General features: G+C 35.1%; 1 protein-coding gene across 1 annotated transcript in view; it reads left to right on the forward strand.

The window, feature by feature from the left end:
- The window catches only part of LOC149083035 (uncharacterized), a 234,270-nt gene extending 213,296 nt beyond the window's left edge, over positions 1–20,974 (forward strand). The window contains exons 3-9 of the mRNA XM_089236780.1: positions 4,242–4,592; positions 5,905–6,170; positions 6,284–6,351; positions 8,871–9,037; positions 16,409–16,542; positions 19,587–19,775; positions 20,703–20,974. Of these exons, the coding sequence (XP_089092906.1) occupies positions 4,242–4,592; positions 5,905–6,170; positions 6,284–6,351; positions 8,871–9,037; positions 16,409–16,542; positions 19,587–19,775; positions 20,703–20,825 (1,298 nt within the window). The 3' untranslated portion in view covers positions 20,826–20,974. The remainder of the gene's footprint in view (positions 1–4,241; positions 4,593–5,904; positions 6,171–6,283; positions 6,352–8,870; positions 9,038–16,408; positions 16,543–19,586; positions 19,776–20,702) is intronic.
- Positions 20,975–27,606: the final 6,632 nt, after the last annotated feature.

A 27,606-nucleotide genomic window follows, 5' to 3' on the forward strand; every position in this document is an offset into this window, starting at 1 on the left:
AATGCATGTGGTGCTTCAGAATAGTTTTTGCCAAAAGTGCTCCATCCAATCCCGATTCTTCTGTTTATTTCATTAATAATTCCGTTGTTCATAGCAATTTCTTGTCCCAGGTATACATAGATTTCTACTTCTATCTCCGTGTTGTTGAGCAAGATTGTCCTCTTCAACGCAAAGGGATTGCACATAACTTTAGTCTTTTGCAGATTCATTTTCAAGCCCCACCTGAATACTTTCATTCGCAAATTCTTTTATCATTTCTTCTAGTTCGTTTGGATTACTGTTGATAATAACAATGTCGTCGGCAAAACGCAAATGGTTGAAAAATCTCTATTTGTTTTAATTCCTTTCTCATCCCAATCCACAATTTCCAATTTCCTGAATACTTCTTTTAAAACAGCAGTAAAGAGTTTTGGTGAGATAGTATCACCCTGAAATCAGAAATACTAAAGTGAAAAAGCAATTAAAAATTAGAAGGAGCAAACCATGTCAAGGAGTTGCTGGAATTAAAAAAAAGCTGCTAAAATAAAAAAGAGAAAGATGCAAAGTAAAAGAAAAGAGAGAAAGATGTAAAATGACATAAAAGTAAAAAAAAATGCTAAAATAAAAATCAGTAAAAAAAATTGAAATACGCTAAAAAATAAATGAAAATATAAGTATAAATTCAAATTCAAATTGTTGAAAAATTCTTAAAAATAAAACATACTAAAATAGAATGAAAGAGGGAATTGAAATGCAAAAAATAAAAATAATTGAAAATATTTTGTTACTAGGGAAAGCACTTCAAATGCGGAGCTACGTCAAAATCTTCGATTGACCGATTCTAATTTCAATTACAATATAAGTTTATAAGTTTCAGGGATGGAGCGTGATTACTATATATTCCATTATTTTCATACTGAGTACTGAGATGGAAAATTAATCATCAATATTTATCTTCAAAACAGGGTCGATAGATTTATTAAGAACTTTTAATAAATATAAAAATTTGTGCCGCCTCTTAACTGGCAAAAAAATTTTAAAATTATGCAATAGTTTCCGTGATGACTCAGCAGACACAAAATGGAATATCCCACATCCTACGTAACACCTACTCAAAGATACTTAAAGATTCCCTATTTAGTAAAGATTGCGTAGGTCTGTGTTATCAAATATTTTAACGTTCGTGCAATTTTTCGTTCCTTTAAAATACAAAAAAAAATTATTTTCAGAACTTTTATTACTTGTTCGAGAACGAATTTATCATTGCAAGAAATTGAAATTACTGTATTCAAAATATATGAGAAATTTTCAAAACCTTCTCTCAAAAAATACTAGAAGCAGTTAGAAAAACTCATGTTTAAAATAGGATTTTTGTGTGAAAAATCACTACTTGAAAAAACTAACGCTATTTACAAACCACTTATAAAAGTCTATTAAGATCAGTTTTAAAGGGGAGAATATTGGACTTAATTTTCGTCGATTGTATAATTACTTTCATTTTTTCCTCCCTTTCACTGAATTAAAAATAATTGTAGATACAACAAAGATTATCATGTCTTAACAACTCTATTCATTCATCCGTAAATAATTATCTGTACATGCTATGCGTGTGTAATTTCAATGATGCACAAAATGGCCGAAGGACATGATGCCGAATCTGAGAGGAAAATGAGGTCAAGGCTTAACACGGAAGAGAAATAACAAGAACATATAGTTAGAGTGACGTGATGATGTTCATAAATAGCCAAGAATACTCAACCTATTATTAAAAAACATAGCATTTACAATCTTCTTCTACGTAACAAGCTGAAAAAGAAAAAGTAAATAAGAATTACAAGATGAAGAAATTCTAGTTTTGGATAATAATGCTTTATTATATGCAGAACCCTTAAGTAGAACCCTTCCCCAAAAATTTACAGAAGAAGAGATGATATCAGTAGAATTTATAGTGTCAGTGATGATACCATAAATTAATTTGTCGAAATTCGGTTTTAAAATCGCTGGCAAAGTTTAGATCTTAAGCTGTTTTTTCAAGGTTTCTACTTTTACCGCCTCAAAAAATCAGCTATGCTTGGCTGTATTTGTTGTTCTGATTGAATGGACAAGACAAGGACTAAGAAGATCCTTATATTTTTACTTAAGTATAACATCATAATTAAAGCATTGTGTTTCCATATGAACTATAATCCCGAAATACGAAATGCGCTGAATTCAAGAACCAGCCATTTTTTACAGAAAATCACATAAATCTGAATAGCTTAAGTCGGGGTATGACTGTATCAACATTTATCAATTAAAAAAATATATATGTAACGCAAAACTAATTTAACTATCAAACTAATCAAGGCTAATTTATTGTGATTACCACAATCATTTAATTACAAAATATAAATAAATTTTCTGTAATAAATCATTTGTTTTGCCCATTAAAGTTGTAGAAGTGGATTTATAAATTCGTGTAGAAAGCGTGGAGTTTCGCAAATTAGTTATATGTGAAAAAATATAGTTAAAACAGAATAATATTCATTTACAGAGGCTATTAATTTACAAGAGCTATTAAATAAAAAAGAGAAGTTCGAATTAATAGCATTTCATCCCATTTGAAGGAAATAATTTGTTTTTATGGAGGAAATTTGTACTTTCTTGTATGTAAACCTAGTTTTTTCCTCTTCATACATGGAGGAGATTAACTCGTAATCAAGCGAACGATTTGAAATCATTTTCCGTTTACCCTTCTTCCATACAATTGAGCAAAACTTAGTAAAAACATATATTAAAACAAGGGTGAAGGAGAGAGAGAGATGAGAAAATTCCTGAAGGAGAAATATTAATGGCTCTCTGCTTTGGTTTACGGAGGGAAAAAACCGAATTTTTGAACGAGATAGCGCTATTAAAACTCGTTTCCTTTCTATCGTGAGCTAATAGAGATAAAATTGTTATTGCTAACTTTAACATGGCTATTACGAGATAATTCGATGCACCTTCTCCCAATCGTGCTAATTACATGCTCCATCAAATAAATGGAAGTTCTTGATTACAACGACAAGTTAAAATGCTTGAATGATCTTTTCCGAATTACATGGTGATAATTTATTTGAGCTAATTTTATAAAAATTACCTTTGTTCGCGTTTTGTAGTTCGGACATTTTGTCGGGGTATTTTCCGTTCTTTTGTACAATTACATTATGTAGGTGCGAACTTTATCTAGTTTCCGTAATCTCGTAATATTTTTCACTGTGGTTTCTTTCATTAAATCAGTGGTTTCTAACCTTTTTTCTCATCCCTCACCCCCAGTGAATTATGACACACATTCCCGCGTGGGTAATGCGTTTTCTGTTAGAAAATTTAGTCTTTTTATGTAATTAATTGAATTGATTATCCAATAATTATAATTAATCCAATAATTATAACTCGTTTCTATAAAGTATTTTAAGAATTTTTTTTACAATCTTATACATTTGGTGTCCTTTTTTGGCTATTTGATTGATAGTTAATTTATCTTCTTTTTTGTTTATTAAAAGAGCTCAATGTGCTCGGTACTTTGCACAAACTAGCAAACGCGTCGGCATTTTTAAGTAATTCAAAAACTAGAATTTAAAAAAAAGTATTCAATTTTTTAACATTTTTCAAAATTTAGCAGTGAATATTCAGTGAATAGTTCTTCATTTACTGATTCCAGCCGAACAACAATATAAATATTTGTGTGGCACTTCATTAAATTTGCTTTACATTTTCCTGAGTCAAACTCATCACAGTATATAATCTGCGCGTGGCGTGCTTACAGCATGAGGTAAAAATGTAAACAAACCACGAAAGGTTTTAGGTAATAATGTTTTTTTTTTTCATCGAAATGGAAAATAATTGCTATCGCTTATTGGAAAAAGAATCTTTTGGAACGTAAATTCCACATGACACATTCCTACAAGCGAAAGCCAAAAGATGAGATGTCAAAATATTGATAGGTTTCATGTTTCCTTAAGAATTGAAAAACTTAATTTTTATCATCATTTCAATTTTACTTAAGTCTCAGTCAACATGTCGTAATCTTTTCTAATCTCGCAACCCCGGTTATCTCAGGGGAATGAATATATTTTCTGAAATAGTTCGCGAATGCAAAATTCTCTTCTTTAAAATAATGAAGTAATGTTAAAAAATTTTATAAGAACCACTGCATTATTAAATACTTGATGAATCGGAATTTTCCATAATTTAGAAATTCAGAATTTTTGTTGATTATTGGATTTACCTTTAATTTTGTTTAGATCACTTCTCGAATGATACTGCAATTATTTCGGATGGAACTTCGGAGGATACATCGCCTACGGCTCCTCCCACGACGACGGCTAAATCTTTCCGTATCCGAAAACCTAAACTTCGTATCACTGGAAACGCCGTGGAAACGACCAGGACTACGACTGCTAGGACAACTACGACAAAACGGCCCAGAAAATCCGAAGTTTCTGAACCTGTTTCGATATTCAGAAAGAATAGGACAAGGGCACCATCTATCACCTCATCGACGACACCTGGTACAACGACGCGATACAGTTTCAGACCAATCAATGTGAAACCAGCCAATTTCGCTGGAACAGAAGTTTTCGACATGTCTCTCCGTGAGTAATAAAAAAATTCTGAAAAAAAAATATATTTTGAAATTCCCATAAAAATTATATTTAAGCCATACTTAAAAAGTGTAATTTCTAAGGCAATCGCCATAACTTTCTCATGTTCAATTACCTCATTGTATATTACCTAATTGATAATCAATGTCTCGTTATAGCAAGATTCTCGTTATATCGACTTTTACTGTATTTGCGATTTTATACAACCTAACTTGCAGTTTCACAGGCCGAATTCAGATTCAGATTTATTTTCATAATTTTTTGCCCTTTTATTTCCCTCTTCCTTCTGATAATTAGATATTAGTCTGAGATTAAGAGATATTAACCGAAAAATTTATGGAAAAAATAATTCTCTGTATGTTTTCTGTTTAAGAAAATTAAAAACGGAAAAATTAAATTGTATGCGATTTGAAAAAAATCCAATTTATAACACAAATGATGAAATAGGATAATTTTTTTTTTTTAGTTTTAGAAATCAATTTTGGAATCTCACACCTTCATGAAGAAAAAAATCAATTCCATGAACGAAAATACAAATACAAATACAAATACAACGCCACAACAGGCAAAATGCCCAACGAGGTGGCTGATAAAAAGATGCCCATAAAAATATGGTTGTCATATATTTCAAAAATACAGAAACCCAATTAAAAATGCAATTAACACAAATTATACAAATACAAATACAAATGCAAATACAACAACATATACACATGATAAAATATTATACAATGCCCATAAAGAATACTTATGGTTGCCTTATTCTAAGAATGGATAGCTTCTCGATTTACCCCGACAAACCAGTCGCGGCCCAGGCTCTGTCCCTCCAGGGATATCTCGATTTACCCCAACATGTTTACCGTATTTCTTTTTAAACGTGTCAATTGTGTTACAATTTACTACCTCCGGGGGGTAAGCTATTCCATTTATTAACAACCCTATTAGAGAAAAATTCCCTGCGACACCATAGCCTTACATTGTCCCTCACCAATCGATACTGGTGTCTCTTGTAAAAGCAGTCGATCGGCAACAAAAACATTGGGAAAAAAAACAAACATTTTTAATCGATAGAACCAATTTTCTCAATCGGGAACTTTTGCCACTGGAAGGTTAGAGAGACACACATACTGGAGCTGGAGATCGCAATTATTCATACTCGAACAGGGGCAAATTAAGTCCTTAAAATATTTAAAAAAAATGTTTAGAATTGTTAATTAGGAATTTTATATAGCATCGTGGTACTTGGGCTCGTTTTTTATTAACTCCACATAATCACTCTAATATTATGTCGTTGATTATATAGTACCGCAAACGACTCCATCAACGACCACCACTACAGAAGAGGAAGAAGAAGAAGAGGAGGAAGAGGAAGAGCCCGAATTCGAAGAAACTACCACGAGTTCTCATGTTGACGACTCTTCCGTTTCGACGGAGACACCGGAGAGCGATATAATCTTGCTGAAGGTAGGCGCCGCAGCTGTCGTCGACAAAGGTATCAGGTGGAAAAGTCAACTGAACATCAGAAATTCGCCGGAGTACGTGAAACAATCCCAGCGAATGCAACGGACCGTAAGTTTCCTTCCAAGACATCTCTAAATCTCGCAGATAGTTCGATAACATTCCTGACATTTTTATTAGATGTAGCGAATAATATCTTCCTCCTACTCTCCTCAATATTTCAGCTCAAGAAAATACTCAAGGATACACCAGTTGGCAGCAGTCTTTGGAAAGTGGATATAGATGGTTTCATGTAAGTAATCTTATTGAACTCGCGACTCTAATCAGTTCAGATTACTGCGCAGTAATGGATTGTTTGAAATCTATTCAACACTTTAGCTGCGCTAATTATCGGCATTCTATTTTTTCTCGCTCGCAAAGTAATAGAGAGATGATTGGCCAATCCAGCGTTCTAATTTCTCCACGCATGCGCGTGTATGAAATTCTGGTATACCGAAGGTATTATTCACCAATGCAATGTCGGATCGGGCACGATTGAATTGAGGAAATAGAATCGCCGCAATTGACAACCTTTTAAGCGCTTCACGATCACGAACGAAATATTTCGTCCATTTCGTCCACACGTCAGCGGGAAAAAATCCATTCAGTTCTCTGTGTTTTCTTTCCTCTCACCTCATCATCGCGAGGATTTATTGCAACCCTATGCATGAACTCTAATCCTCCCCCCCCCCCAATATACCACATACAAAAACTGGTCATATCACTTACGGCAATTTTCTAACCATTAAGTCGGGTCCTAAATTAAGGTGCCATCTATCGGTGGTCACCTCGGGTCCATTTAGGGAAAAACATGTTATCTATGTTCTATCTCTAGGATCGAACCTGCGAACCTGAACTGACGACAACCTTTATGGTGATAGACGGGCTTCTTACCACTACTACTACCCAACCGCACATGCACCTAATACACATTCCTCTACGGACATTCTTATGAATTGGTATATGTCGGAATGTGTGTTCTGAGTGTATGTGTGACTTTAACGTATTTCTGTTGTCAGTTGTGCTTGTTTCATGTTCTAGCTGATGTTCCCATCTGTATTTGTCATCCATATTTGGAAGTAAAATGGTAAATGGTTGAATTTTCATGTCATATTGTCACTATCATGTTGAGGGTCTTCCTGCTCTTTGCGGAGAGGCGTTTTCAAATGGAAGACCGGCTAGCATTCGCACCTCTATATAAGTTGAGAAACGTTTGATCCTTGATTGGTTGCAACGAGGTTCCTAGTTCCCCCGTACTACTGTGATTGCGGAATCGATTAGTGCAGGTAGTATGTTACATGCGTAGCCTTTTACTTTATTATAACGTGTTGTGCTCCGTATGAAATGCATCTTGCCACAGCACTACTCTGGCACCAAAGTGAATTCAGCCGGCCACGGCCAGATTTGAACCAGGTTCTTGAGAATTCGACCTTATTAACCTTACTTGATCGCCTTTCCCGATTTCTCAATCACAGCAGTACGTATCGCAATCACTTCTTATTTTAGTCGGCACCTCGTTTCAACCAATCAAGGATCAACGGTTTCGACACTTCAATTTCCTTTCGTCTCTGCTTTGTTTAAAAAAAAATAGAGACAAAAGAGAAAGAAAGTGTTTTCGAAAAGAACAAATCTTTTTTTCCCCCTACACATCGGAGTTTCCCGAACGTTTTCATTCTATCGCTGCCCTTTTCAGAAATATGTTTTCTTATTTCCCACAACTGAAGCCAAATCACGGGATCCTTTACTATAAATATAGATTCCACCGCCTTCTGTGGACCATTCCATTATTACTCACTTGAGGCAATGAAAAGCTGCAATGAGCAGATGGTGTACGAGTGGATCTAAGGCACCTAAAGAGAGGTGGAAGACGGACTCATCGCGTCCTCCATCTTTGAAAGAAAAACTCGTTTTGTTTCTACAGCTGACGGTAAGGAATAAAAAGAAGAAAAATAGGGAGCAGTGGTTTTTTTAGCTAAGGCTTTTAAAGTGCCGGCGGATTCGTGAATCTGCCCCAAAGCCTCCATTTTGGAGCGGCAGAACCAGTTTTTTGTTCAAAGTCACGTGTAGTCTTGCAAAAAAAAGCAGGATGGGGAAGATCGATTTGCTGTAGCGATAGCACTAACATCACACTTGCACTCGGAGATAGTGGATGAGTGAGCCTAGGGTTGTAGTGAACCCCAGATGGCTACAATTGGATCACTTTGAAACCTTAGGCGGACTTATAGCGGTGACGTCAGTATTATCGCTATAACCAATCGATTTTTCCCTATTCTGATTTTTAACAACCTGGACGTCACTTGTAGTGACAAACAAATGTTTTGTTCCAAGATGGACAGACGATGAGTCCACTTTCCTTTGTAGGTGCCTTAGCTACGCCAAATCCGTATGTTATCTATCCGTCATTTCAAGAACTTATATCCTCGATTTTAAGAACTCGTGAAACCTCGAATGATAAACATTGTTAGTGGATTATCGAGAGATTATTGCGAACATTGTCTATAAGCGGTGGGAACAGTTTAATATAATGAGATTAAAAAGAAACCATTTTTAATGAGATGGGAAAAATATTTTCGCATACTTGCTGCCACACAGGTTTTGAAATGTGATAAGGGAGATTGGGGATAATGTGGGATTATAGGCAATTTATCATTTTTAGCAGTATAAGGCTTACTTAAATTATGATTGAGCTCTACACGTAATATTTCCAACTAAAATGATGGATTAAATGTCTCAGCTTAATGAGTTAATAATTTATTATCTCTTGTTTTACAGTGAAACCTACCCGGGCTCTCGCAGTATAGTCGTCGATTACACGGTGTATTTGGTGAAGACGTCGCTTCCTGTTCATGGTGATCTCTTGGTCCGAGTATTCAACGATCGGCTCGTCAATAACACTTTCTCCAGATATCTCTTTGACCCGGCGTTCACGCAGTTCCAAGGTGAGACGTTGCTCGAAAGATATGCATTGTGATTCGAATATCAACGCACAAACTTTTAGGAAAGGTAGAAAACACAAAAACAGAACAGAATCACATAGAAATATATGACCAGATACCCCAACCTAATCAGTTGGAGGATAAACGGAGATGCAGAAATGACAAGCCAATAATGGGTGGGAAAACTCTTTATTTGTCGATACTTTACATGAGTACAGTGTGTGTGTACACGTTAAGTTTCACAACAATTGTTCAAAGTTCTTACCATACACAGCTATGCACAAAAGAAAAAAAATGTGATACATTCCTGGATGATCCTGTTTTGTTTTTGTGTTTTCTACTTCCCCTACAGTCTGTACGTAGACTTTTGAATCACCCTGTATAAATTTTGAAATTTCTAAATTGAAAAACTTCTACGAAATCTGCTAGATTATGCGTTAGTAGAATCTAGATTAAATTATGGCATTATGGACCGTTCAAGTATTACATCAGTAGAGTTTTAGCCAATTTTGATCCTCTTCCCCCCACTTCTGCAAAAGTCTGCAAAACTCGACTTTTACAATCCACCCTCTAAGCCACATACGCTAAACCCATGGCCCACGGACCAAATTAGGCCCGCGGGGTTATCTCACGTGGCTCACCACGTCATAACCTAATTTTTGAAAAATGAACTAAGCGGCACTTTTTTACAGATCGCTTAAGTGACCCGTAGAATATTTCCAGATAATTCCGATTCCCATTTAAACGACCCGTACCACATTTTCAGATCCCTCAAGTGGGCCCGTGGTACATTCACAAATCACTTTGGTGACCTGCGACACAGTTCCAGAACACTAAAGCTGTCTGTGACACATTAACAGATCCCTTGAGTGACATGTTCGACAGTTTTGGAGCACTTTGAGCAGCTTCCAGTGCAGTTCAACATCACTCAAGTTAACTGCTGCACATTCCCAGATTATCTAAGTGATCCACGGCATAATAACGTATCACTTGGGTTTCAGAGCAATCAGCCTCTTTGAGCTGGGCATGGGGGAAAAAAATTTGATTCTGATCTGGTTATTTACAAATCGGAAGGAATATGATAAATTGAAGGCCGGCTAAGCCTGCACTCAGCGAAGACCGTCGTTTCACCATTTGAGAGATTCCAAGATACATATTTATATTATAATGATTATGAGAATAAACCATCAGTTCTTAATGTTAAGTTTCGTTTTCTCAGCGATTTGGTGAAATCCGTCAAAAAAGAAATTCTAAAATGTGCTAGAAAAAGTTCAGAAATTACTCAAATTTAATTATTTGCTAATTCGTTTTCGTGTATTTCACATCGAAAAATGCAAATTTTGCAGCTGCTGCGTAAGTTGAAAAAAAAAAAAATATCTCACACAAACTGTTCTGTCAAATTGAATAAAGCGTAATATAGTGAATTTTTCATTATTTGATACATGAAATTCATATTTCTTTATATTATAATTCTTTATTTTCATGAAATACATGAAAATAAAGATCTTAAAAATTTTTCACCTAAAAAAAATAAGAACTTGGGGAAGATGGTATGATTGGAATGGTGCCATGTTATGGCACGATTCCAAGGAAGTTTCAGCAACAAAAGCCCATTTCTCGTTCGTCGTTTCAGACTCATATTTCCCCAGACTCGAAACGATGTCCAGACGATGATAAGGATAATGAGGAAATCGATTCCGGAGACAGACAGACTGTCCAACAACGAAACACTTCTTAGCTCTCTAAAGGAAGTATTTTGATGCTGGGAATGAAGTGATGATGACGCCATTATTGCATTCCCTGCATATTATCTCTGTTACACCTTATTGAGATTTGCTTGATTGCTATTGGATGTTTGTTCTGGAAGAGCATAAAGACGGCTTTTTGACTTGAATGCGTTTTTTAAATCACGATACTGGGTGCATCCCCAAAAAGTTGTGTAACAATATCCTTCAAACACCCCATATCTCAGGGAGTATTCATAGTGTATCGGTGTTTTTTACGTCTACGTGTGGATCATATTAAGAAAATTCAATGATTCTCTACTCCGGTTTTAATACCTCTTCCGGTCTGGGCACCAGGCTCACGACCCGCTCTCGTAACAAAATTATTTTACGCCTTATCTCAAGAGGTTCGCAACTCAAATAAAAGACAACGGCGTTGTCTTATAGGCACTTTTAAGACAATTCCAGTGACACCACTCCGGTTTTAACAAATCTTCCCACCTGAACAAAGGTCCGCTTTCTAACAAACTCGTTTTACGCTGTATCTTGCGAAGTTCGCAACGAAATAGACAACATTGGTATCGTCTGTCAGCTATTCCAAAGACAACCAATCTTGCCAATCTTATTATGTCAGTACCTACCACGCAAAGAACGTAACGTATCCACGTCAAAACTTGTGACCGTATCTATGACGCAGTCCACCCCAATTTTTTTTTTCTTTTGTTTCATATACATGAAGTCCAGTGCATCATGTAGAGAAATAAGTCAATAAAATAATTAAAAATTGCGCAGAAAAACATTCGAGTTGAAAATTGGCAGTTAATGATAATGGCTCGATAGATTCGATTGAAATATATTTGCTCAGATATCTGATTCAAATATTTTTCAAGAAGACGTTGTCAGAGAATAATCTATCACTATAATTAGCCCTTTAAGCGTTTATAAATTACCCTGATCCGCATTGCCACAAACGCCATCTGTTTTCAAGAAGAATATTTTTCCGGTCTCGTGCAAGTGATAAGTGCTTTTCCCCCCTACACCGAGATCAATAATAACAAAAAATAATAATAACCAGAAAAAGAAAATATACTGTCCTTTTCAAAAAAATGTATACTGCCCGCATATTCCTATACTGCCTTGAAGGCAAAAAAAGGAAGAACACCGCTCTCTTCTTCTAGTATCCAAATTTGAATACAAGCTAACTCCGCCCACTGGCAGTTGACCTGACAGATTGGGGGAGGGGGCATGAAAAACAACTACAATGCAGTAACTAGGCTTATCGTTTCAGAAATCAGAGGCTTTTAAGGAGGCGAAATATTTCACGATTGCCGAAATAAAAAGCATCAAGTTAGGCGAGATTTCTCGTCATTGGATTGATGAAGAGAGTTCTAATGTTAGATTTTCTGGCAGTCAGATTGATAATAAAAGCTTTTCGATCTCATAACGCAGCGGTTCTCAAACTTTCGCCTGTCGCGTGCCTTAGTCCACATGTGTCCGCGGCTCCGAGAATAGTCTAACAAAGAACCACTTCAAAGACCGAATAGGCACGTATCAAGATCGCCAGCTTACGGAGTGTGGCGGCTCTTTTTTTTTCTGAGCCGCAATGCACACTTTGGAAACCCTTGCTATAACGTCTTCCTTAAGGTAGGCTTCCAAGTGAACCTCTATCCCCGGAGTTATACTTTTATCTTACGATGGATACACAAAACAAGGAACTTGGGGGGTTCCAGAGCTCCTAGAAGCTCTGCCAATGTTTCCTCGTAAAACTGACGGCAATTGAACAATCAACTTAACAGCAAGCAACTGATCGACGGTTATGCAACTCGAATTTTTAATTGCGTAATTATCGATATAAAGAGTCAGACAAACGCATCTACTATTATTATTACTACTTAACTGTACATGCACCTCGTGCATATTCCTCTGCGGATTTCTAGCGAATCGGTACATGCCGAAACTTGTGTATGTATAGTGTTTCTTCAAAGTGTTCGTCACGGCTTTGAGGCGTCCCAGCGAGCTGCAAATGTCGATTTTATGCTTTGAAGTGGTTTTATTTTATAAGGGAATATTTCTACTAAACTCGTCTGGACAGCTGCAGATGAACCATGAATTAGGGTAAGGGAGCCGTGGTTGACAAAAGTTCGAGAACCACTGCTCTGACGTATTTATTTTGTCAGGGTTATGCCTGTATCATTTTCCCGATGACGCTGCCATCTGCCTTCCGGTGAAGATGATGAATGCTTGAATTTTACAAGTTCCGTAACTATCAGGTTGTAGGTCTGCCAGTTCTCTGCGGAGAGACTTTTTTCAATTTTTTCCTGCTTTTCAAACGGGAGATTGGCTCGCATCTCCAACATGTCATCCGTTGATTGACCTCTAATTCCAAGAACTTTGGGGGGAAAAAAAAGTGCTATTACAAATACGGTAATGCTGGAAAATTCGTCGTTATATCGGAAGATGTTATGTTTCATTGACGTTAAATATCAATATTAATTATTGAAATCATTCTCTATGGGATTGGCATAAATGAAAAATTGCCATTACCATATTAATGCTCTATCCGAGGTGTCGTTATAAACAAGTTAGACCGAAGTTACTTCAAGTAATTTGGACTTTTTATACTTCTTTTGAAGAACAGATAGTGCAGAAAATATCCGTCATAAATGTATATTGCTTATGCACGAAAATTGTGTTGATAACGCAACAGAACTTTTTTTCCCGAGTCGCAAGAAACGTTCCTGATAGAAAGGGAGACTTGATGCAGTTATTATTGACCCGATATCCTCGGGGGGGCGAGGCTTAATTTCTTTCTGCTCTCTCAGCGGTGTGCAAATAAGTAGCGAAAGCCACGAGGGAATTAAGAAACATCCTCGTACTTTCCTCTTTGTGTGCGCCACAAGGGATATAAATGCGTTCCATCGGTCACCAGAAGCATATAAATAAGAAGAAGAAGGAAAAAAAAGAGTAGAAACAGGAGTTTTCTGTTCTCAGGAATAGAAATAAAAAGACGAGAGACGACAACAACAGCAAGAACTGAATAAGGAACGATCTGCCTGGACTTGATGAGAAGGATCACTTTCTCCGGGTGCCTTTGATGGGGTATCCACTCGGAGCCGATCTAATCAATGCTCGCTTCCACGATCTCCATGTTTATTGAGGTTTCTTTGCGGTGATGTGCTGATCGCTTCGGGAACTAAAGAAAGACGAACTTTCTTGGAAGTTAGAGGTGAATTTTTAGAAAGGTAGTCATTAATTGATATCCGTCATTTTGTTCTTCGTGCATACGTAGCAGCTTATTACAGGGGTTTTCAAACTTTCAAACACGTCGGGTCCATGGGCGGAAATACGGGGAGGGGCATACGTTTATCATATATATATATATATTTGTCTAATTACAGTAATATACTTGATACGTAGAATGAAATTTCAAAAAATTCACTCGTACACTAACAGATTTGAGTGTAACTTATATGCGTGCACTACAATACTTAAATGTTGGTTCGTAACCTGCATCATTACTAGATGAACGTACTGTGAAAGGAGCAAAACATTCCATTCATAGGAATTTTTGCGTTCGTGTTTCGAACATCACATGAATTTCGCTTAAAATTGGCATGAAAATGACAGACGTTTATTGTTTTCACCATTTTTTTTTATGGGCACTTTCCATCAAAAAATGTTCTTAAAGTTCACTTTAGTACCATATTATAGAAAAAGTGACGAGAAAGGTAGTCGGATACCTTAATTTTTATTTCTAAATATTTAGTTTGCTTAGTACTTTTTCCCATTTTTGTACATTTAATACAATATTTGTCACTTTAAATTAGGTTCTAAATTCGTGGAATCACCGTCTAGTTTGTATATCCGTTCTGCGGTTTTCAGACTTCCCATGGGTCAACATTCCCATGGGTCGTGATCATGGGCGGAGTTACGGGGGTGGGCCGCACAGCGTCAAAGGTGGAGTCAGCTGATCTAATGTATACATGTATATATGAATTGACATCATCATCATCGTGCCCTCCCCAGCAATAATGACCGTTCCAGACTTCCAAGTCTATCTCCACCTATAGTATGGTCAAATTGAAACTTCCCACGAAGCCCGCGAGCCCCTAACATGTATGATTTAATGGCATCTTAATTGATGGGGGCCAATGGGGACCCGAGTTTAACGGAGGACGACATTAAAGATTTACTTATTATGAAATTGTTTCCTTTAATAGTTATAAATTTTGATTAGCTCTGAAATGATTACATTAATTAATTCTGAGATCAATTTTAGTCTGAAATCATTTTAAGGGAACAAGGGACGTTCAAATGAAAATTTCTTATTACGGTATATTTCTTGCTAAAAATGCTGTAACGACAGTATCAATATAATAACCATTTCAGGTCTCTTAGCTTAAAAAATTTGTTTCAACAAGTTTGGCGCCTTATTTAGACACCAAAAGGCGTCAAAGTGGAACGGTCATTTTTTGTTCTCTGCGTCTCAAATTTCACTGAAAAGGATATTTTTTTTTTATTTTGCTCTCTAGGCATATATCAATGATTTATAGCATTTTGTATTATGAGAAATCATCAACGAATAAAAAATATATAAACCTGTTTTTGTGGCATAAATTTGCAAATTTTTCATAATTTTAAACTTTTTTTCCCAAAGTTATCATGAAAATAAAATCCCACAGTAAAATGGACTAAATTATTTATATACGCCTACACAGAGTAAAATAAAAAAAAAAGTTTACGCTTTTCAGTGAAATTTGAGATCACCACAAAAACCTCCGTTCCAGTTTGGTACTTTTTGGTGTCTAAATAACGCGCCAAGCTTGTTGAAACATTTTTTTAAACTAAGAGACCTGAAATTGTCATTATATTGATACTGAAATGTCATTAAAGAATTTTTAGCAAGAAATATACAGTAATAAGAATTTTTCATTCAACGTCCCTTGTCCTCTTAAATGATTCTGTAACTGTTTATTTCAGTAATTCTGAGGAAAAATTATTTTCTTTCAATTATTATTTTATTGACTGCGAAGAAATTTTTATCAGAAATTACGAAATTATTTCTCTCACTGATTTATAAGTTACTTTTTTTTTAATGATTCTGTGAAATTATAATTATTTTAAAAAATTCTAAAATAATTTCTTTCAGTTTTTCTGAAAATTCATCAATTCCGAAATTATTTCTTTCATTAATTTTAGAATTATTCACTTTTCAATGTTTTTAACCCATTTTCTGAAAATGATCAGCGGACCACGCAGGGCCGTCTTAAGGGCATCAAGGGTCTCCGGGCTAAATGATTTTTCACATTTTTTAATGTGTTATCACTGATAAAAGTGACAACTTTTTAAACATTTGTCAAATTTACCAGCGACGCTTGGGTATTAAACAAAATAGCCAGTAAAAAGCGATAAATTCATCAAACTTATCGAGATGATTGGCAATTACACATAATAACGTATTTTTATGCGTAGTTGCCAATTGATCACATTCACCGTAACAAATATACGCAATAATTTTATTGTGAAGTATTTTGTTGGCCGATTTAAACCTACTTTTCTTTTACTATCATGTGTGTGTGTGTGTCGATATTTCCATTCATTTTCTTCAACATTTACGTGATTCTAAAAATTATTGTTGTCTTTCTTCTAGTGATAAGCGAAGAGAAATTGCACAAGCCTACGGAGAAACCCGACATCGAGCCTCCGATCCCTCAATGGGCGATAGCGGTGATTGTGATCGGTGCGGCGTCTTTCATTTTTATTGTGCTTTTCGCGGCTGTCACCGTAAGTACAGATTCTAGTATCATCATTATCACGTAGAATTTTCACCAAAATATTATTTTAAGATTTCAAAAAAACCGTAGTTTTAAGAAAAATCCGAAAAAAGTCTTTTTGAGAGAAAAGCTAAACACGCCGCAGCTTCATATAAGTAAAACAAAATTTTGAATGTTCAACTTGCGTAATTTATTGTAGAGAATAAGAAAATATTGTGATCAAGCATCCAAAAAGAAATATGTATTTAAACCAAGAATGCTCAGCCTTCAGGGGAGTGCTGGCCACTTCATTGGTTTGAAAACGTGTCGCGAGATATTTAAAACATTCGGAAATGGTGTGAGTAACTTAACTGATGTGGAACTGCACGACGGGCAGAATGAGTGCTCTAGAAACGTGAGTCACTGAAGTTATCAGTAAATATGCCGCGGTTCACTTGAGAGGCCTGTAAATATGCCGCAGGGTACTTGAGTGATGTGAAACTGCCCCACGAGCTACTTCAATGCTCTGGAACTGTGTCTCGAGTCAATAAGGGCGGTATTCACCGACATGGTTTAAAGTTTAAGTGTTTCCGAAAGTGGGCAATATCGCCCCCTGGTGGGCGATAGAACGTACTGATTTAACATAGGATCCTATGGGTTTACGTGAGTTGGGGGGCGATGAGATGAAAAAATTTCTGATGAAGGGGGCGATGGAACAGAAAGTTTGGGAGACTATGGTTTTTGACAAAATTTTTTGACACGGATTGGTTAAATTCAGATTTTTAACCAATCTATGTCGATCTCTTATCCAAAAATTGTGACTACAGTTTAAACCATGTCGGTGAATACGGCTCTAAATAATGTGGAACTGCACCTCAGTTCTAAAAATTAGGTTTTGGGGTTGTGGGCTACATTAGATGAATCCGAGGGCCACATTTATCCCTCGGACCATTGGTTGAGCATGTATGATATACATAGTCCTGAAGTCAAAAAGTTATTTATTTTTTTAACGTATTGGGGGGGGGGGGGAATGGATAAAACTGTTCACCCAAATTTATTAGAATTAACCGAAGTTCCGATCACATTGTGTCACACCACGGACATTTTTTGTACACGAGAGCTAATTGGACCGTTACCTACAATTTATTGCCGACCTCGAACGGCAGCCTTTTTTATACTCACCGATATGTTGGTGCGCTAACCCCTCAATGTGGGACTCCCGTTGCGGTAGCAATCTTTTTCTGTGGTCACGTCGCCGTGTCTGTTGTACCCCTTTGTTTGGAAAGTTTTCTGACAAGGACGAACCGGGAATCGAACTCGCGACACCTCTAAACATCCTTTGGTACTTTAGGCGAGTATCTTAGCGACCTGGGATGCCGCTCTCATTCACCCTAAGCTATAATACTAAAAAAGAAAATTATTGGATCGTGTTCGTATCTTCTCTCCTATCGTTTATATTGTTATTTTCCAATAATACACTGAAATCTTGTATAACGATACTCTCTACAACTATAATCGCCGATATAGCCATAATCGCTTGTACTAGTATTCCATCATACCAACACTAACCATTAATATCATGAGGAAATTTGGAAAGAACGGCTATATAATGCGTGAAACCCCTTTTTTATCAGCATTTAACGCTGTTCTTTCCCAAATTTCCTCCGTTTTTCGAATTCGAATATCTCTGTGACTCTTAACACTTAAAAACGTGGATTTTTTTTTTTTTTTTTTTGATGGCAGTAGGAGAGACGGGCAACAACTTTCTAATTGGAAGTTGGAGTACGTAGGGGGGGGGGCGTATAAAAATAAGGATTCTTTATTTTGTTAAACACTATATTTTCACTCTCAAAAGTGGTACAGCGTAATTTTTGAACGCCTGTTGATCATCTTATAAATCGGAATGATACCACTGCGACGGACAATTGATGAGATAAAGGCCGCGCTAGCACTTACAGGACACCCTATATATATACACTCCATTTCTCTAGTGTATTTTTAATCCCCTTCCCAAATGGCAAGCCTGTCATGGACATAGGCAAATCCGAGTCCTATAAAATGCAAGGTTTACGATTGATCGCTCATTTCTGAGTTTTCCCTGTTACTGGCGCTTTTTTGTTTATATGGAGAAACTCTAAAGTATATATGAGTATGAAATATGGTCAGTTGATTTATTTGAATATGTAGAGATTCGCTGAGAAGGAGTTTTTAAAAATCGAATCCCTAAAGGTGCCTTAAGGAAGAATTTTCAGATTACCAAATCCACGCGAGCGAACAGTAGGTAAAACTAGTTAGTTGATGAATCAAACACTATTGGGGAAGTTGGTTTATCTCAGCCACGAATCACTGACACCGAGGCATTACAAACGTTTCGGACTAAGAAGAGATTTAAGAAAGGTTCAAGAACTTCCACTGTCACTGGGCTTCCGTGCAGCGCTTTCCGTCGACAAAAATTTGAACAATTTTTGTTCTTATACCAAAAATAAATCCCTCTTGGTGAGCCTTTTCTGACACCTTCGTGATACCTTTTTTCTCAAACGCATTCAAATATACCAATTCACTCAACTATTTGCGAATTTATGTTGCACCCTCTATATACGTTAGACATACGAAAGTTTAATTAGCGAGAGCTAAAGTTTCTCAAATAAAACTGCAAATTTTTCGTTAAAAATTGCTTTTTTTTTTAGATTTCTGAGACAAGATTCCGGAATGACTTTCCGATTCACAGAAATTTTACAAATCACACATGATTGGATTTTCTCAGAATCGACAAAACCATAATCATTTCTTCAATACCAAGTACCAAAAAAAAAACATTTTTACGGTGTAAGAGGAAAAGAAGGGCGAATAATAATTAACGTGTGGATCTCTTAATGAGATTCAAACTGTATTTTTGTTTTTCCGTTTTCTCTCACTGGGAAGACCGCGGACGACTAATTAGACAGTATTTTTTCCCCTGGTGATGATCATGGAGATTTTCCTCGGAATTCACATTCTTTCTCCCCACCCCCACCCTTCTCTTTACACACACACACATATTGGACTTGTATGTGAAATGGTGGTTCATTTTTGTAGGTTTATGGCCGCCATCACATGAGGAGGAGATACATGAGCAAATTAGACGAGGATCTGGAACGTTCCGTCGACTCCAGGGAATGGGAAAACAAATTAGGACCTGGAGCAGCTGCTTACGAGAACCTGGCCGCTGACGCCATCTATGACGCCGAGGAACACAGCAGCGGCTCGCTCGAAAAAATGAAAAGGGTGAGTGAACACTGCCAATAGACATGATACGTTGCATAATTAATAATTATGATAATTACCATTTTTTTTAATTAACATTACTGTATGAGTAATTTGAAGATAAAGGATGGGGATTTTGATCATATCCCTCTTTAATTATTATTATCTAAACTTTAAGAAAAGCGATGCTGTTTGAATGGGAACTTTCGTAATAATTCTTTTAATTATTAATTAACATATTTGTGATAATTATCTCTGAAACATTGTTTTCTTTTTCTCCTCCTCATGCAGACATATTTGGTGGATTGATAAGAGGTAAATCGTTTTGTGTTATTAATCTGTGTACAGGCACTGTGTGCACTTAAAGGGTCTGCTTATGTGGCACTGCCTCCAATTTCGATTACTGAAATTCACACCTGATGACTGATTAGCACATTCACTGTTGGTGATGGATGAAACAGGGCTTTAAATGCATGGTGTAATCTGTCATTGAATATTTTGTAGATTCATGGCGATGGTTTGCTGAACGATATTCCGTAGTTTCTGAATAGCACGGAATTAACGGAATATAGTTTATAGCCCACCTCCACACTATTTTAATACTTTAAAAATGATCTCTATAGTTGAGGGAGGATGGATGTGTGTGTGATTGTTAACTTAGGGAATTATATACATTCACGCTGGTTATTAAAATCATTGATAATGTTATCATTTGGGTATTCTTATCAGTTATCACTTTTGCAAAGAACGAAACGAATCAATATGATAATATGGGAAAAAAATGTTTATAGTTATCGGATGATTTTCTAATGTTAATTTTTTTCCGTCGAAATTTTTTTTATACATTCTGAAACTAACGTTAACTACTTTCCTCCCCTGAAAACCTGATCATTTGCTTAATATTTGCTCCTAATTTGTTTGTGTTTTTCATTTTATCAATTTGTCTAGACAACTTTCGTTCCACCACATCCACCTAGAAACTCAAGAATGAAGCACTACGACAGTTGGCGGACTAATTGGTCAGAACCACCAAAAAGAGTTCGAATACCAGTGAAACACATCATCTACTGATTCATTATATGTAAAGAAAGAAACCCATTACAAGAAAAAAAAAAACAAAAGAAAATTATAGCACCCGTGTGTCTGTCTTGGCGTCTGTATTGTACGTATATGCACTCGTATAGTGATTTATATAAACGCCGTTTATATATAATATTGTACATTTATCCTGCCCCACCCACGCATGCGTGAATCTGGTGTGCAATTAATTTAAATCGGATAACATTTTGTACATAAGTGACGTCACGCTTATCTACATACAACTATAAAACTTATGTGTACACACACACACACACTCAAGAAGAGCTGCTATCACGTGCCCTAAATCAATTACCCAAGTGCAAAAGAAAGTTTGTGAAAAATATATATTATTGCCTGACATATATATATATACTGTATATTACAGAATGTTCAATTTACTATTTTAATCTCTCTCTCAAGATGCATGCATTTAAAATGATTTTTTGGCTTCTTACGCAAAGGAAATTGACGATAATTTAGGCGATGATTTTTAGTAGCTGTAATTTAACCACACGTTGTTTTCTTATCACTGCGTCCGCGGCTTAAATTGTATTGAAAAGAAATCTGAACTTTTTTTGGATCACTTTTACACTTTACACTTAGTTTTGCGTCGCATATGCTGACTGATTCGTATAGCTTTCTCCTTTTTCTACCTGATAAAATACAAAAAAAAGAGATAAATGTTAAATTATATTAAAATATTGGTAAAGGTATTCAAAAACCGCACATTAGAAAATTATTGTATTTATAATAATATATATATATATATATAAATATATATTAATATAAATAGTTGTCCGAGTTTTAAGAGATCTAATATTACTGTTGGTATACTCCTGTGAGTAGTTTTCAGATGAGTATGAATGAATTTCAAACTCGAATTTATATACTATACCGATTCCGTAGTTATGAGTTAATCTATTCATAGACTTCTAAATAATATTATATAAAATAGCTCTACATGACGTATACAGTATATTTTTCGAAGAAATGATTACATTTATCCACACCAGGGTACAAAATTATGTGAACGCTTTTAACTTATTTTATCTAGAACATATGTAGTTTCCTATTTTCTCCTATAATGTAATTAACATTGTCAATCATTGATTGATATTGTTTGTTTTAAATCGATGACATGCTTAGTAGCGATGGTTATATATAGCGTGACCGGACGTTCCGACCGATTTTTGAGTCGCACCGGAGCAGCATAATAGGTGATAAATAAGAAATATTTGACAAAAGCATTGGCAATATGTTACGAGAATTTAAGATATTTGGCGGAAATTGGCTATAACCCCGAATTTGGTCATATTAAAATCTGGTCACCCAAAATTTAAGTGATATCAAAATCACGATGCAATCACCTTATTATAGAAGACAAAATGACGGTAATTTATTCTCTTTTTTTTTTGCGTGGATGTTTCATACTTTTTTTCAAGCATAAATGCAGTCGGCCTCGCTTATTTTAAATTCTCCAGAATCAAAATTTCTCCCATACAGACCATGTTAACCTTCTTCATATAAATAATGGAATAATTTAATAACTTTCGTTTGAAACTTCACTCAAATATCGGGGTGGCCTGGGTGAGATTATAACGGCTCATTCACTACCATCGCAATTAAATGTAGCTATAGTGATGCAAGAAATTGCTTGCTCCCTGACTGAGCGAGTCTACCGACATAAGTACACTTGTTTTATTTTTTGCTTTCATTTAATGCCTAGCTTTCTCAATAGAATGTTATTGTTAACGCAACTACGTTTAATACACATCAACCACTATGTATAAGATGCTTTCATTTCATAAAATATTGGAAAATAATGATTAATATAATAATGAAAATAATAAGATTAATGGAAAATATGTAGCCAAGTTAAGACTTGGAAAAACTCAGACTAGACAGAGTGGATACTGGTCTCGAAGTATCTGAATTATCTTCAGTACGAACATTTGATTATTTTATTTTTATTCTCCTTTCACCCCATAGAAAGCGCTAACTTTTTAAATCAAAAGTAAAAATCTCGATCATTTTAATTCAAATATAATTGTGATTTCATTTTGATGTCTGACTTATTCCAGAAGCTTTATTAATATTGATCCTTCATCAGTTTTAAATATACAAATTATTATAACGGTGTTGAACAACAATCTAATTGTTCCCCGCTTAAGCGGATATTGTGTGCTGGAACCGTTGATATATGTTTAAGCAGGGCCGACTGTATATACATTTGCTATCTGTAGTTTTTTTCTTGTTGATGTCATCAGTGGTGTGGTAGAAATTAATTTTGTTTTTATATATAACGCTTTGAAACCACCCACTTTGTATTATCCATTATTTCGAGAAAAAATTGCATAGCTTTTATTATCAAGGATTTTTTCAAATTTAATTTGTTAATTTAAATATTTTTTCTCGGATAAAATCTTATCCTTCGTATTCAGGGGATTATTCATCCGAGTATTAGCGATAGTTTTTGCTTTAAAATTTTATTTGTTAAAAAGAATTTAAATTTCTCTATGGACCCATTGTTTTTAAATCTAATCTGTGGTTCTAATTCAAGTTTTCAGAAAATACTTGTTAAACTGATACAGTCGGACCTCCATAATTTGATACCGAATAATAAGATAAACCGTGACTATTATCTTCTCTAGTCCCATCTCATTCCCATACTAATTAATATTAAAAAATTCGGATAATTAGAGCTGTTCCAGCGAATATACAACCACTTAACTGAATGATTATTTGGCAGTACAAAATCTTCAGATACAATATGCAGTCAAATATCGATAAGTCGAATGCGCTTGTGCCGACAAAAACTTCGAGTCATCGTTAGTTCGAATTATTGGAAATTCCGATCTCAGAGCGAAAAAAAGGGAAGATTTATTAAAATAACAGCGCTATTTACGAATATCGTATTCGTAAAACATATCAAACTATTGGAGATGAAGAAATCCGCGAAGATAAGTTATTCTAATTCAGTCATATTTAATTATTGAATGAAAATGCTTAGAAATAAACTAGACGCACTTACCGTGCTATGGAAAACGGACGCATTCACGATACTCTATGAATGAAACTAATTATAAAAAATGTGTAAAAAAATAATAATTTTCTGTCCAAAAATGCAGTGATTTTTGACTATCTTTCTTTTGTCCTTCCGTGATTCATTCATTTTTTGCAAACAGACAAATGAATCTGCTGAATAAATCTAAATTCCATTACTAAATGCTAAATTCTCTTGCTAAATGCTAAACTCAATTACTAAATGCTAAACTCAATTACTAAATGCTAAACTCAATTACTAAATGCTAAACTCAATTACTAAATGCTAAACTCAATTACTAAATGCTAAACTCAATTACTAAATGCTAAACTCAATTACTAAATGCTAAACTCAATTACTAAATGCTAAACTCAATTACTAAATGCTAAACTCAATTACTAAATGCTAAATTCAATTACTAAATGCTAAACTCAATTTTGCTAAATACTATTTTTTAAATTTCTCTCATTCCCGAAAACTCCGATTAAAATGAAGGAAACTTCGAGTCAAAAGGGAAAACTTTAACACTAAAATATACGGAAAAAACTCAGGGGCTGGGTAAAAACTTCGAATCAGATATTTGAGTTATCGGAGTTCGACTTATCGCGAATTGACTGTAAATAACACTAAGTAGATACTTTATGGTTCACTTTTTTTCTTTTTTCACCTGTTTCCACAACACCTGTAGAAAACGTTTTCATAGTACAAATTTACATGTTAAAAGTAATATGTGCATAATTTTCTGATGCATATTAAAAATAATTTAATGGGAAAAAAAATTAATTTTGTTAAAAAATCGCTCAAGTAGGTTATTTTCTTTCGGTATCACGGTATGATCTTGAAGAGGTCCAATTTTAAAATTTTGCATTGAATATCATTCAAATAATATAGAGAAATGTATAATGATTTCATGATCGAGTTATACAAACGTACCACAATCATTATTCCAATCTAAAATCATATATAAACTGATTCCCATGATATTGGTCCAATTGTATTACGAGTTTTATCCATTCTATATCGAACAGATCAATATGCCCGTACCGATTCCATTCAAGTCAATATTATACCACCGAAAATTTAATGAATACTAGAGCTCTATTTTCATCTATGGTGCTTAAAGCTGATCCAAAATTCTTAATTTGTTTCAACATTTTAGTGCTAATTTCTATAATATCATAATATAATTGAAATCACATGTGCATATGTCATACAAAAATTTCTAGTCATGTAAATCAAGAGCTTGAACAATTTTTTGTTCTGATTTTTCCTGCGCCAACACGTTGAAATTACTGGTCATGTGAAATGCAAAAAAGTTGAGAAATATTTAATTATTGCTTTCCTTTGTATGTTCTTTACGTTTCGAGACTTGTTGCATCGCCATTCCATTTTCGTCCTCGAGCATATTTGAAGAGCTTATTTTCGAACGGGAAAATTTCCACAATTACTGAATTTATGGTCGAGGTAAAAAACGCATTCCTTCGTAATGAACTACTACAACTACTAAAACCACATATGCACCTCGTCTATATTATTCCTCTGTAGAGCTTCTAACGAATTATTGCAATGTGCGTGTACGCGTTGTAAACCCAACATGAAGTTAATTTCCGTATAATGAAGTGCTGCCATCTACCATCTATTTTTACAACTATGACTGAAGTATAATAATTGAATATATACCGTTGTAGGCTCGTTGCTCTCTATGGCGAGACTTTCCTTCGGAATAGACGTCGGAAAAGCGGAAAATAGCCTAACAGGTAGCATATAGTGGATGCACGTTTAAATACTGTGTATCTTGATCAACATTCAAGGGGATTATATACATTTTAATTTTGGATATGTTTCCTTTTGATGAAAATTGGAGCTAGTCAAGTCTGAAAAATAGGTGCTTTCTACTCGACTTGTTGATTCCAGAAGGTTTCGCCTAGCCAAGGAAAGTACCCTCGTAAGCAAATTAGGAAACACGAACATTCTACAGTGGAACCTCACATAACGGGCACTTCCGTTAGCTGGCACCTCTACAAACGGACACTTTTTTTGAATTACGTCGACGGGACTCAATGTATCTTACTATCCATTAACAGAACTCGTTAGTGGACAAAATATTTGGTTCCATGGGTGTCCGTTATCGAGAGACTCTATTGCAAATTGCAACTTTGGAAGCACTTATGAAAAATTTACCGTTGTGAGAAAAAAAAAAATTCTTAACGTAAAAAGTAAGGACAACCGCCTTATGTTCATTTTGGATGCAAAAAGGCCGAAGAGAATAAACAAGATGGTTATGTTCTCCTTTGATAGAAACGAATTACTTTATTTACATTATAATATCTACCAAAAATATATTCCTGAATAAAACCCTGCTGCGTAATCCGACAGAGCTCATCCCAAAGCTTCAGAAACCATTGAAAAGTAAGTTTGGAAAAAAAGTGGGTGGGTGCAATGTTCCCTTTTGAAAATAAGCTCCTCGTTTGTGCATGCCATTGTATGAGTTACGTTTTTCGAATAAGGTTTTATTCGAATTTTGTGTTGATTTGAGAAATGACCGAAACACACGTGATTCTCAATAACTTGAAATAAATGTATGAGTTCTAGTCGTTGAAACTGCCGAATTTCGAACCATTTTCTCGTGCTATATAATTACAGTTTGTAATGAATTATTGATATACTTGCTTTTTCCCGCATTATGTATTGAATGTAGCTGCATGTTTGTTAATTATCGTTGAAAAGTTAATCATTGCATTGGTGCTATTTTTTGCCGGATATGCTTGGAAATTGAGTCCAATAATTACCGTATATATATATATATGTGAATTTCATAATTAAAACTATGTATGACTAATCCAAATCAATTTCCCTAACGATGTTCATAGACGTCGAGATTCACCAAATTTTTAAAGAAAATTTGATTTTAAAATGACTATAATAGAATTTTTTGGGAGTCTCTTTAATAAGACTTGACGATCACGTTGAAGAATATCTCGAGTCATGTCCGAAATCGATATATTTCTTAATAAATATGCTTTCGTGTTGTAATTTTGATGTCCATTCATGTTTTCAAATGATACATCGTGTATTTGTACAGTGCTGGACACAAGGAATGCATTGATTTATTTTGTGTGTATGCGTCTCTTGGAATCTTTTTTTTTTCTTTTTTTAGATATGTGCATCAATGCACATTTGTGGATATTGGGCATTACAATTATTATATAGTCGTAGTGTTACTGTTTATGTATGTGTAATGCCGTAATTAACTGCTCTTTTTTTTTTCTGAGATGCGATTGGGTCTGATGTGCCATGAATGAGGAAAAAACCAATTAATAATTACATCTAATTTTGTGATTACTTGAGTAATAGATTGTAAGTCGGTAAATATATAAGGCGGACACTCTACCACCAAATAATTATAAACATGATTCCTTATGATAAACTAATATTGGAATGTTTTTTCTGTTTCAGGATCAGGTGAATATTTAACGAGTTATAACGTTTTGAATTTTTATTGATGTGTCATCAAACATTTAAATGTTCCTTGGCCATTTTTTCAATTTTGTAACGGTCAGTTACCCGTCCAACACCCATATAAAGCAGATTTTTTCCCTAACAGAGGGTTGCAGCTTTTTGAAAATAAACTGAAATATACAATCCCGTTAGAAGCCATCGTCTTCTTTTACGATTGGCGCTTTTTTTCTTCGTGAAGAGTAACGTTATAACCTTGTTATTACGTGATAA

This window comes from Pholcus phalangioides, unplaced genomic scaffold (genome assembly GCF_987345545.1).
Source record: "Pholcus phalangioides strain wild (caught in Gottingen) unplaced genomic scaffold, Ppha-v1.0 ptg000009l_1, whole genome shotgun sequence".
NCBI classification, from domain to species: Eukaryota; Metazoa; Arthropoda; class Arachnida; order Araneae; family Pholcidae; genus Pholcus; species Pholcus phalangioides.